The 13606-nt window shown below is 41.2% G+C and overlaps 1 protein-coding gene across 3 annotated transcripts in view; it reads left to right on the forward strand.

The window, feature by feature from the left end:
- Window positions 1-307: 307 nt before the first annotated feature.
- The window catches only part of LOC135556370 (importin-13-like), a 53570-nt gene continuing 40271 nt past the window's right edge, over window positions 308-13606 (forward strand). Inside the window, exon 1 of one of the 3 annotated variants that reach the window (XM_064989526.1) lies at window positions 308-528. In XM_064989526.1, the coding sequence (XP_064845598.1) occupies window positions 490-528 (39 nt within the window). In that variant the 5' untranslated portion in view covers window positions 308-489. Of the gene's footprint in view, window positions 529-802; window positions 2233-13606 lie in introns of those variants that run through there. The other 2 variants (XM_064989527.1, XM_064989525.1) reach the window with 2 other exon arrangements.

Consider the following 13606-nt stretch of genomic DNA (forward strand, 5'->3'; position numbering starts at 1 on the left):
ACACGTTTAGATAGCTGGTCGCTAAAATAACTTAACAATCTAAAGCAATGTTAGCTGACATTGGCTAATTGCTGATGCACAATAACAATTTGAAATTGCACCTTCAGTATTCTACTATTGTAACTTGCAACAAACAGCACGTTGTGTTTTTGTCCTCCGGTGGCTAGCTAGCTAAAATGGTTCCTTTCCTAAATTAGCCATGGATGGAGATAGGGATTTGGACATGTGGTTTTACGTCATTCTCTGTACTGGTCAATGATTATAACGGCGACTCTGATCCAACCATAAATTCATACATTGTGCCCCTGGCCTGAGGATGGAAGTTCAATATGTAGCTAGATGTAGAAGGCTAATGTTAACTAGCTGGCTAATCGTTGCCCCTGAAAAGGAAGTTAGGCTAGCGAGTAAGCATTTTAGCCAGGTAGGCTTGGACAACAAAAAATAAAAGCGTGTTTTGTATGACTGTCATAGACCGTTTCGGCAACATGAATGAGAGGAGGATGGCATTGGCATTTCTCTACAAGTAGTGTGAGTCAACATGTTTTTTCTACTTACGCACACACACACAGAAATTAGTACTATGGACAGTCACATGTTATTTAACTTACATGGATTGGACTAAATTGTTTTAGGAACATTTTAGTTGTCACTGTATTAGACTAAGCATAGGTGATTTGATGATGATGAAATATTGAAGTTGAAATGGTGCTGGAATAGTGGAGTCAGCTCCTGTTTTCTTTGTGACTTGTGGTAACTCTCGGGGCTCTACATCAATAGTTGTTTAGTAGTCCGAAAATATCGGAAACATGAACTTGACTATTCTGTAGGTCATGTAACTGTTTGTTACATGCAATATGCTTTGTGGACTCCACCGGAGTTGCTCTCCGGATGTTGCTCTCTGGTTTTGTGATGAAACAAAAGGTGTGGTTGAATTTATGCTGCCACTTACTTCTTATTGTCTCTGCCTTTAGGCCTATATATCACGGTGGCAAGGCATATGAACTAACAGGTTAAAGAGCAAACAATGCAATTATCACAACACATAGGTTGTAATATGGCCGTTCCCCCTGGCTTGGCTTCCCCAGTGATTTTACCCAAGCACAGCAACTGGTGTGTTAGCTGTGGAAGTGCCCATGGTGCTGGAGATCAGAGGTGTCCGGTAAGAGAAAGGCAGGTTGAGGTTGCCAGGATCAGAGTAGTACAGAATGTATTGTATGCTGAGGCAGTGAAGAGAGTAGTAGAGGGAGATCGGTACAGGGTGAGGGATCCTGAGAGGATCCCTGTGAGTAGGCAGAGGCCAATAGAGAGTGATAGGAATAATAATGTGATTCAGTAAGGTGCGTTGCTTCGCATTCATAGCTATGGTTGTCAACTGTACTACTGAAATGGAACATAAGTCACAGAAAATAGAGGTTGTGGTGGCAGTGGCAGAGAGGTACTTGGGATTTTGAGGTTTTACTGTAGAAGAGTTCCAAAGAGTGTTGAGTGGTAGTGTTCTGTCCTCCCAGGCTGTTGGCCTGGTGTAGGATTAAATAGTGGAATGGTGGTAGTGTTTTTTTTTTAATGAGGGCTATTAGTTGCCAGGGTAATTTTTCCTTTCTCAATTTTGTATCACCAAAGATCTTTTTAAACCATCACCACGGAATATGGATTGCACAGTAGGTGGCAGCATACACCTTTCACATTTTTTTGCGGACCGCCATAACTATAGAAGAAGAAGAAGAATTTATACCAGCGTCGTAGCAAAGACACCGCGACTATATACTGGATATCTAGCAACAATTAACTACCACCAATTTCTTATGCTATCGCATGTTTGGATGTTAATGACTTATATCGTCAGCTAAGGACAGGTTTAGCTAGCTAGGTTGTTTTTACACATACATTTCCAATAGGGTATCGAGATGCTAACTAGCTAATGTCATCAAGCCATAAATTGTGACCCCCAGACATACAGAAGAATCGGGGCTCACTGAGGTCGGTCAGTCAGCTTGCTAACAGGGTTTTGCTACGGAAGCTAACACATAATAGCCAGCCATCCAAATCGTGGACAATTGATTAGTACCGCATTCTGTAGCTAGCTAGCTTGAGAGACAGACAGCTAGCTAGCTAGCTAAAGAAGCGCGTCTGTCATTTATTGACAGACCGGCCGGTTGGGCTAACATGGAGACATCGGGGAGAATAGCAACCACGCCAGACGCCCTCGACTTCACAGTGGAAAACGTGGAGAAGGTAAGAATCTTAGTGTATGGACACCTTCTCCAATCAAGCATGTAGAATCATACTAATAATCACAATATGAAATGTGTGTGTAGCCTATGTGTGTCTCTAATGTATTTATATGGGGTAACGTTAGCTATGATGATGGCGGGTCTAGCTACAACATACTGTGTATCATGACGTGAATTAACAGCTACTAGATAGAAAGCTACTTAACAGTGGTGCCACAAACGCGTTGTATTTTGTCCCTGCAGCTGAACATTTCACAATTAGCAAGTCTGCGTTCTGTCCTTGCTTGCTATTACCCTGACTAATCTAAACCAATATGACTGGAGGGCTTTAATTGTTCTCTCTGTGTAGTTGACTGTAAGGATAATACATCCATCCTCTGTCCTCCTCTCACCCGTCTGTGTGAGACACTACATCATCCAAACCACTCTGGAGTCTTATTAAGGTTGTTGTGATCGAATGTAGGCTAGAAGAGAAGGGTGTTGTGCAGTGTTTTGTGAATATACTGCAGAATATCAAAACAACAGTAGATATGAAACTGTGGTCTTTGGTTTAGAAGTCTAGAATGGGAATCAGAAGGAGAAGCAAGGCACTCTTCATAGTGTTTGAAATGCCTTTTTTTTTCTGACATGAGGTGTTTCAGTGTGGTCTTTGTCAGAGAATGAGACATGGGGAAACCATCACAATGTTTTAAATCAATGAAATGTAATTTATCTGATAATGTAATTTCTAGTAGACTATGTAGTGTTACATCTTCCTAACGCCTCATACACACACACTATCCATTCCTCTTCATCTGTCACTGACTGACAAGTGGTAGGATTCATCATCAGTAGCCTATTTTTTTTAAATCTAAAAGCTGTTTTAATGAATGCACAGAGGCTTGTGTGTGTGTGGTCCGACTGTATATTCCGCCACAGGGAGCACCCGGTTTTGATAGGCATGATTAACAGTAGCTGGCAGGTCCGACTCGCTTGCTTACAGCTGCACTAGTGTCGGACAGGCTTCCTGTGTAGATTAGGACACCGAGTGGCTGGCAAAAGATAATAGCTTGGAAAACGTACCATTAATCCAGGGATGACAAATGTATTGTACTCAGAATTGTGCTATTATCTCCTTCCTTCACTCAGTTCTTATTTTTGTGTGTGATTATTTTTGTTCTTTTAAGTGTAGACAGACCTGCTGCTGTGATTTTCACACAATATTATGCCACCATCCACCTGTCTGTGTCTCTCTTGTCTGTGTCTAAACTCTGTCCTAATGAAAAATATAAAATGTGTGTGTGTTACAGTCCATTACTGGCTAACTGCTGTGCAGTGAAAGTCTCAGCTAATGACTAGTCGGCTGGGCTTAAGAGTTGTCTGAGGGGGGCGAGGGGGAGAGAGAAATATGCAGACTATTCTGATACTGGAGGTCATTATAGCCACCAGCCAACTTTCTCCATCTGTCTTCTAAGGTGTGCATGTGTGCGCAAGGGTGGCGTTAGAGTTGAGAAATCAGCATTTTCAAAAAGCAGACCATAAAAAATATGCTTTTTGCACAATATCACCTGCATGTTTTTTGATGTTAGGGCATTCGGAAAGTATTCAGACCCCTCAACTTTTCCCACATTTTGTTACGTTACAGCCTTACTCTAAAATGGATTAAATATATATTTTTTAAAATCTTCATCAATGTACACACAATACCCCATACTGACAGTGAAACAGGTTTTTAGAAATTGTCAAATGTATTAAAAATAAAAACAGATGCCTTATTTACATAAGTATTCAGACCCTTTGCTATGAGACTCGAAATTGAGCTCACGTGCATCCTGTTTCCATTGATCATTCTTGAGATGTTTCTACAACTTGATTGGAGTCCACCTGTGTTAAATTCAATTAATTGGACATGATTTTGAAAGGCACATATAATATAAGGTCCCGTAATTGACAGTGCATGTCAGAGCAAAAACCAAGCAATGAGGTCAAAGGAATTGTCTGTAGAGTTCCGAGACAGGATTGGGTCGATGGACAGGTCTGGGGAAGGCTACCAAAAAATGTCTGCAGCATTGAAGTTCCCCAAGAACACAGTGGCCTCCATCATTCTTAAATGGAAGAAGTTTGGAACCACCAAGACTCTTCCTGGGCGCCCAGCCAAACTGAGCAATCGTGGGAGAAGGGCCTTGGTCAGGGAGGTGACCAAGAACCTGATGGTCACTCTGATAGAGTTCCTCTGTGGAGATGGTTGTCCTTCTGGAAGGTTCTCCCAGCTCTGCAGCGCTCCACCAATCAGACCTTTATGGTAGAATGGCCAGACGGAAGCCATTCCTCAGTAAAAGGCACATGACAGCCCGCTTGGAGTTTTCCAAAAGGCACCTAAAGGACTCTGACTATGAGTAACAAGATTCTCAGGTCTGATAAATCCAAATAGTTCAATATGGGTTTCATCTCAAAGTACTGAGTAAAGGGTCTGAATACTTATGTAAATATGATTCTTCATTTCATTTTTAATTTCTAAAAACTTGTTTTTGCTTTTTCCTTATGCGGCATTGTGTGTAGATTGATGAGGGGTAAACCCAAACACTATTTGGCTAGCAGCCACACAAGTAAATGAGCTTATAATGAAAAGGCAAACTATTTTTTGCAAAAGTGATATATGGCCGTCACATTTCAAATGTTTATCGTAGAAAGAATGTAGCAATTTCCCATTTTTTTTTTTTTTTTGCTGGAAGTTAATCCTGTTACCAGAGAAGAGTTGGCTCCACTGAGAAAAGTACAGGAGAAATGTAGCTACACAGTCAGAGGCTGTCTGCTGATAGAATGCTCGTTCGTGAATCAGAGTGAAGAAGTGCAACTGAAGCACAAAATTATTCCCATGCCGAGCATAAATGAGAGGCATCTTGGATCTGCGTTTACAAAAAGAAGTAAGATATTTGTAATGTGCTTTATCTTTTTTTTTTGCGTGAGAAATGCAGAATTCTGAGCTAACGTGTGTGTCTGAGTTTGACAGGTTTCTGTAATGAATCTCCATGTTGCTGGGTGGCCAGGGATAGGCTTGGGCAGTATACTGTATCGAGTATTTAAACAAAAAATTGAATATTTATAACTACTTTTTAAGTAAATACCTGTCAACTTGTGCAATATGTTAGATGAAAAGATTGTTCTTCATCTTACCTGTCACACTTTTTCATAATGAAGCCACCCGGAAGTCCGGTCACGTGGTGTTTGTTTAAAAGTGTACAACAACAGAGACCGGAGACTTGAGTCACTTCACTGTTGTGCAGCACATGCCAGGTGATCTAGTTACAGTATGGAATTCACAGCTAAATGTTTGCCAGCTAGAGATCTTACAACTATTACATTAACTGTCTAAAGTGTGTTATTTTTATTTAACCTTTATTTAACTAGGCAAGTCAGTTGAGAACATTCTTATTTATAATGATGGCCTACTCCGGCCAAATCCAGGCGACGCTGGGCCAATTGTGCGCCGCCCTATGGGACTCCCAATCACAGCCGGATGTGATGCAGCCTGGTTTAAAACCAGGGACTGCAGTGATGCTTCTTGTACTGAAATGCTGTGCATTATACCACTGTGCAACTCGGCTAAATGCTCTGCTGTTGTGCATTTGGTTTGCTAATTTAGTAGCTAGTTAGCTATCTAGCTTAGGGCTGGGGGTATACCCGCATTTTCTGATATACCGGTATTGATGCACTGACCAGTTTGGGTTTTTACTTTACCTTCTTTAACAGTATTTTAATGTTTAGTTTGTTTAATGTAATACACCGTGACTAACATCCATTTTTATAGTTTGCTTTGCTCCTTGAGTCATCGCGCTCTCTCTCTCTCTCATGCCGCTTTCCACACAGACCTAGCCCCTCCCCTGTCTCTTAAGGAGTGCATTTGTTGTTCCCCGACCACGAGACACTTGCGTTCAGTCTGCATGGTCAATACAGCAACAATGTTGATGACAATGATCCTGTTTTCACTTTGCTTCTTAATATAAATCCACTAGCGTTCTGTTATTACACTGTTCGTTTGTTTCTTACATCTGCAAACTGATAGTCTTTTCTTTACAAGTTGGTCCTAAATCTTGTTATCGCTGGCTTGCTAATTAGCTATACAGGCAGCTAATACCAGTGATGGTGTGGCGCTAAATCAGCATGTTTGTGCAACAGTATCTTCTAAATCAAAGAGGAATATGCAAATCGTGAATATGTTAGCTACATGAAGTAGCGAAGAGAGAACATTCAATGTAGCCAAAGATTATAGTGTCCCACAGGAAACAACACTTTGGTTCCAACCCTGTTACAATAACTCCTCCCTGGCATTGTTATGTCAAACAACACTGTATTCAAAGTGCCCACTATTATATTAGAGCTATGAATTAGAATAATCATTCTATTTCTATTATTCCAAGTGTTTTGAGCTAAATCGGAAGTCAAATCGAAATTATAACAACGGTGACCCATTTCAGGAAACTAGGCGTATGTCGCAGGTCACGATTTCACAGGATAGCCGTTTGAATGTCTTTTTTTTTTATCAAAGCGCGTTTTTGGGGAGAGATGCTTTCTCGAACATTTGAACTTTCACGTGCCTTTAATAACAAACTTGTATGCCATCTGTAAATACGAATACAATTGTTAAATTACGAGCCTAGTTAGGTTAGCCACAGAAAAATACAGCAACCTTCCCGCTAGCCACGGTTGGCTGAGATAACGAGTGGGCTGGAAATGCCGACAGATGAGTTTGGTTTGGTCTGCCATATAGCATGCTTCTGTCTATTTGAGCTGGTCAGTATGTCTAGGTAATCCTGTCTAACGTAGCTTTTTTAAAGATATTGTGTATTAAAACTGCTTAAGTGATGCTCTACACTTTCTGGAGGACTGAGTTTTGAAATAATCAGTGGAATGCATTCGGAAATTGTCTGGCCGTCTCCTCCGATTTCAGAGCGATCTCATTTGAGTGTGCCAGAGAGCTCAGAATAAATGATGAAGTTATGAACGCTCAACACCTGTTGAATATGGCTGGTGTCAATGATCTCATCGGCCAGGGCGTCCGCTGGGCGCCTTGAATGCAAAACGCTCTGAATTTTTGAACAGACAATCTGACAGCACAGTTGCAATCACTAACACTCTGGATAACATAACAGCCTAACCAGCTCTGCTAGGACGAGTAGTAATCTGTGAGCTGTTCTCTCTCACACTTAGATTTCTGGAATATAGGTTGAATGATTATGATTTTTCAACCCCGATACCAATTATTGGAGGACCAGAAAAGCAGATAATGATTAATCGGCCGTTTAAAAAAATAAATAAATAAATAATTTATTTTTATTTATTTGTAATAATGACAATTACAATAATACTGAATGAACACTTATTTTAACCTAAAATAATACATCAATAAAATAAATAATGAAACATGTTCAATTTGGTTTAAATAATGCAAAACCAAAGTGTTGGAGAAGAAAGTAAAAGTGCAGTATGTGCCATGTAAGAAAGCTAACGTTTAAGTTCCTTGCTCCGAACATGAGAACATATGAAAGTTGGGGGTTCCTTTTAACATGAGACTTCAATATTCCAAGCTAAGAGGTTTTAGGTTGTAGTTAATATAGTATTTATAGGACTATTTCTGTCGATACCATTTGTAATTTCATATACCTTTGACTGTTGGATGTTCTTATAGGCACTATAGTATTGCCAGTGTAACAGTATAGCTTCCGTCCCTCTCCTCGCCCCTACCTGGGCTCGGACCAGGAACACATCGACAACAGCCACACTCGAAGCATCGTTACCCATCGCTCCACAAAAGCCGCGGCCCTTGCAGTGCAAGGGGAATAACTACTCCAAATCTAAGAGTGAGTGACGTTTGAAACGATATTAGCACACACCCAGCTAACTAGCTAGCCATTTCACATTGGTTACACCAGCCATTAGGCTGATAGGCTTGAAGTCATAAACAGTGCTGTGCTTGCGAAGAGCTGCTGGCAAAACGCACGAAAGTGCTGTTTGAATTAATGATTACGGACCTGCTGCTGCTCAGTCAGACTGCTCTATCAAATCAGACTTAATTGTAACATAACAACACACAGAAATACGAAGCCTTTGGTCATTAATATGGTCGAATCCGGAAACTATAATTTCAAAAACAAAACGTTTATTATTTCAATGGAGTACGGAACCGTTCTGTATTTTATCTAACGGGTGGCATCCCCAAGTCTAAATATTCTTGTTACATTGCACAACCTTCAATGTTATGTCATAATTACGTAAAATTCTGGCAAATTAGTTCGCAATGAGCCAGGCAGCCCAAACTGTTGCATATACCCTGACTCTGCGTGCAATGAAAGCAAGAGAAATGACACAATTTCACCTGGTCGATACTGCCTGCTAAACTGTATTAGTAGTTATAACTAGTGATTATGATTTGATTGGTTTTTATAAGATACGTTTAATGCTAGCTAGCAATTTACCTTGGCTTCTACTGCATTCGCGTAACAGGCAGGCTCCTCGTGGAGTGCGAAGGTTAGAGCGTTGGACTAGTTAACTGTACGGTTGCAAGATTGGATCCCTGAGCAGACAATATGAAAATCTTTCGTTCTGCCCCTGAACAAGGCAGTTAACCCACCGTTCCTAGGCCGTCATTGAAAATAAGGATGTGTTCTTAACTTCTTGAAACTCCCCATCCCGGATCCGGGATTGTGACTAAGCCTCAGGCTCATTAGCATAACGCAACGTTAACGATTTCTGAAAATCGCAAATAAAATTAAAATAATGCGTTTGCTCTCAAGCTTAGCCTTTTCTTAACAACACTGTCATCTCAGATTTTCAAAATATGCTTTTGAACCATAGAAATTGACTAATTTGTGTAAGAGTATGCAAAGCTAGCATAGCATTTTGTGTAGCATGTAGCACGCAACATTTTCACAAAAACCAGATAACCAAATAAATAAAATCATTTACCTTTGAAGAGCTTCTGATGTTTTCAATGAGGAGACTCTCAGTCACATACCAAATGCGCAGTGTTTATTGAAAGCGTCATTGTGTAGGAGAAATCGTTCCGTTTTCTACATTGCGTCTGGCTACCGAAACGAACCGAAAATGCAGTCACCTACAACGTCAAACTTTTTCCGGATTAACTACATAATATCGACCGAAACATGGCAAACGTTGTTTGGAATCAGTCCTCAAGGTGTTTTTTCACATATCTCTTCATTGACATGCAGTTCGTGGAAGCTTGCTTTACTCTCTGTATCGTATGGAAAAATACTGGCAGGTGACTTTTGTCGACCAATTTCGGCGCAGGACACCGGGCGGACACGTGGTAAATGTGGTCTCTTATGGTCAATCTTCCAATGATCTGCCTACAAATACGTCACAATGCTGCAGACACCTTGGGGAAACGACAGAAAGGGTTGACTCACTCCTCTCGCGTTCACAGCCATATAAGGAGATCATGGAAAACAGAGCCTCAAAAATCCTTGTCATTTCCTGGATGCCATCTCATCTTGGTTTTGCCTGAAGCTCACGTTATAGGGCACGCACAGAGAAGATCTTTGTATTTCTGGACACATCAGAGTGTTTTCTTTCGAACGGTAGCAATTATATGCATAGTCGAGCATCTTTTTGTGACAAAATATCTTGTTTAAAACGGGAACGTTTTTCATCCAAAAATGAAATAGCACCCCCATAGATGTAAGAGGTTAACTGACTTGCCTAGTTAAATAAAGGTATATAAAAATATATATCTATATTTTTAAATCGCGAATTGGCTCCCCAAAATTCCGATTTCCTATTGTTATGAAAACTTGAAATCGGCCCTAATTCATCGGCCATTCCGATTAATCGGTCGACCTCTAGTCTGGAAGTAGCTAGCAAGTTAGCTTGGGTGCTTGACTGCTGTTAGTACATTTCGGGTCAACCTTTAAAGAGATGGTTGTGGCTTAAGAGGGTGTGAATGATGCTAAATGGGTGTAGACAAAGGTCTTTCCAATATTAGTACCAAAACATTCATAGGCCATTTTCTCAAAAGTGAGTTTACAAGTTTAGCAACATTCTAAGCAAAATTACTTACCCATTGTTCCTCAACTGTAGTAGTGTATAATATTCAATTTTGTGTCTCTGAGCCTCTACTGTTATCCAATTTAAAAAAAATGTTTTTTTATTTTTTTACATCACACAACTTCAAATTTTGCTACATAAGATGGTCGGTCACATTGGGTTAAAAAAAAAAGACTAGATTGGTGTCCTATGTCGTGCAGTCCTATGTGGCAGTGTGGAAATGATCTCAAATGAGTGCAGAAATTGCTGGAATTTTTATGCTGTTTAATTAAACTTCAATCAGAATGGAGAAAGACCCATTGAAATCACTTACAATGTGTCTTGCCACCCTAGGGTCATGCACTACTTATAAAGCAAATGTAGAACTTATTTGTATTCTGTGATATGTAATCCATATCGCTCAGCCCTAATCTAGCTAAGTGCTTAGATTCTTGCAAAATCAAGCTTCGCTTGGTAACAGGAGAGGATCCCCTCCTGGATCAAGAGCCTTGCTGTGTAATTTTTGTTTGTGCAGGAAACTGTGAAGCAGCATTTTGAGTTACTTGTATAACTATGAGTTGGGATGTCTGTCCTGCAAATACTGTAGTTTCAGTGAGAGACCTAACTTTTATTTGTTAGAATTGCTAACCTTCGGATCTCAGATGCTCAGTGGGGATGGAAAATAGCGCTCCTTATGTTCTATGCCGGTATTACCGAATGCTTCAAGGTCAGTATGAAGGTATGACATTCTGAATACCGCCCAAGCTTAGCCAGTGACCAGCACCAGATGAGAGGGGGGATGGTAGAGGGGAGATGGGGATGGGTGAGACAGAGGAAAAAAAGCTGTTGCTGCATAGAAGCAGAGATGACGTGATGAGCTGGAGGACAGAGGGGGGGGGGGGGGGGTTGTAGTGTCTGTGACACTGACGGTAAAGGAGGGAGGATGGGAAGTGCAGGGGAAATGGCTTTTCCCTGATAGAACACAGATGACGAAGGTGAGGGAGGGAGAGGAAGAAAGGTGTGTTTAAATAGATGCTGGTGGCCCCTTATTGGTTTTGTCTGTTTCATACTATTTTAAAGCTAGTGTCAATAATTGTTGTAGCTTCCTCAATTGGTCTCCTCGTCTCCTCACCATCCTCTCATTGTCTCCTCTCCTTTATCTGCTCTGAATAGGGATAAATAGAAAGGTGAAAGCGAAGTTGTTGTCCGGAGGGAGAGCTGTTCAGGTATATACCTTGTCCCCCAGTATGTAACTCTATTAGCCGAGTTCAACGCACATGCAAACATCTCTTTAGTGTCCTAAAGCTAAATTGTGCTACCCGTAAGTGGTTAAGCAGCGTCCGCGTCATGGAGAGGTTGGTCCCTGTCTCTGTCTTGGTACCAGCAGTACAATAGCCTTTTTCCTAACTGTATGTCCCTAGCACAATCCCTTTGTCCTCCGGACTGTGTGTACATCTGGGCACCTGTTGTTATTGTAAAATATATTTTTATATATAAGAGCACTCCAGCCGGCGACAGGCGAGTTGGGTGGTGGAATATGAAACTAAAAGGAGTCGTTGTGTAGAGGAGAGCGAGGAATGAACAATATGCGTCTTCTAGTGATCTATTGATAGGACAGGGTCCTGTCAGTCACAAAGTGAGTGATGACCAGGAAACGTAGTCTGCTGTCTGTCCTGCCTCCTGGTTCAATTTGTGCGCTGTGGTTGGTTGCAGTCTAATTTCTTTACGTGGTGGAGGGAGAGACCATGATTCTTGTGAATTTTCAGTTCTGGCTGGGTCACTCAAGGACATTCAGAGACTTGACCAGAAGCCACTCCTGCGTTGTGAACCTTCGCCCCCCAGTCTGAGGTCCTGAGCGCTCTGGAGCAGGTTTTCATCAAGGATCTCTCTGTACTTTGTTCCGTTCATCCTTCCTGACTAGTCTCCCCAGTCACTGCCGCTGAAAAGTATCCCCACAGCATGATGCTGCCACAACCATGCTTCACCGTAGGGATGGTATTGGCCAGGTGATGAGCAGTGCCTGGTTTCCTCCAGACGTGATGCTTGGCAGTAAGGCCAAAGAGTTACATTTTGGTTTCATCAGACCAGAGAATCTTGCTTCTCATGGTCTGTGAGTCCTTTAGGTGCTTTTTTGGCAAACTCCAAGTGGGCTGTTATGTGCCGTTTTTACTGATGAGTGGCATCTGTCTGGCCACTCTACCATAAAGGTCTGATTGGTGGAGTGCTGCAGAGATGGGAGGACCTTCCAGAATCACAACCATCTCCACAGAGGAGCTCTGTCAGAGTGACCATCGGGTTCTTGGTCACCTCCCTGACTAAGGCCCTTCTCCCCCGATTGCTCAGTTTGACTGGGCGACCAGCTCTAGGAAGAGTCTTGGTGGTTCCAAAGTTCTTCCATTTAAGAATGATGTAGTCCACTGTGTTCTTGGGGACCTTCAATGCTGCATATATTTTTTGGTAGCCTTCCCCAGACCTATGCCTCGACACAATCCTGTCTCGGAGCTCTACAGACAATTCCTTCGACCTCATGGCTTGGCTTTTGCTCTGACATGTTCTGTCAACTGTGGGACTTTACATAGACAGGTGTGTGCCTTTCCAAATCATGTCCAATCAATTGAATTTACCACAGGTGGACTCCAATCAAGGTGTTGGACCATTTCAAGGATGATTAATGGAAACAGGATGCACGTGAGCTCAATTTTGAGTCTCATAGCAAGGGGTCTGAAAATGTATGTAAACAAGGTAATTCTGTTATTTTTTAATACATTTTCTAAAATGTCTTAACCTGTTTTTGCTTTGTCATTATGGGGTATTGTGTGTAGATTGAGGAAATAAATGCATTTGATCCATTTTAGAAATAAGGCTGTAATGTAACTACATATGTAAGAAGTGAGGTGTTCTGAGTACTTTCTGATTGCATTGTAGGTATTGAAGTATAGGCCTAAATAAGCTATGGTATTAAAACTAAATAGCATGCTCTCCTATGCCTACAGGTTGATGGTGGTTATACAAGGCTGCTATAGTAAGCCTACAAATGATAATGACATTATTATAATAAGTAATGAGGATCATAATAATAATAACAATAGAGAGATCTAGAAAAAGAAGGGTTATTGTTTGGAAAACTGTAAATAATCTCTAAATAATACCAAATTAAGTGTAACGCCTTTATTACAACTGCCGAGTTTGTGAAATGTTTTCTCCGACATGTGGTTGCGTGAGGCTTGATGCTCATGGAATCAGTAGGCTTATTAAACAGTCAAACGGGCAACAGGAGCTTTCTTATTTCTGTAGATGTATTTGAGGGTTTATAAAGCCAGGCACATTTAACAGCTAAGCTATTGATTATAGACCTA

Source organism: Oncorhynchus masou, chromosome 15 (genome assembly GCF_036934945.1).
Source record: "Oncorhynchus masou masou isolate Uvic2021 chromosome 15, UVic_Omas_1.1, whole genome shotgun sequence".
NCBI classification, from domain to species: Eukaryota; Metazoa; Chordata; class Actinopteri; order Salmoniformes; family Salmonidae; genus Oncorhynchus; species Oncorhynchus masou.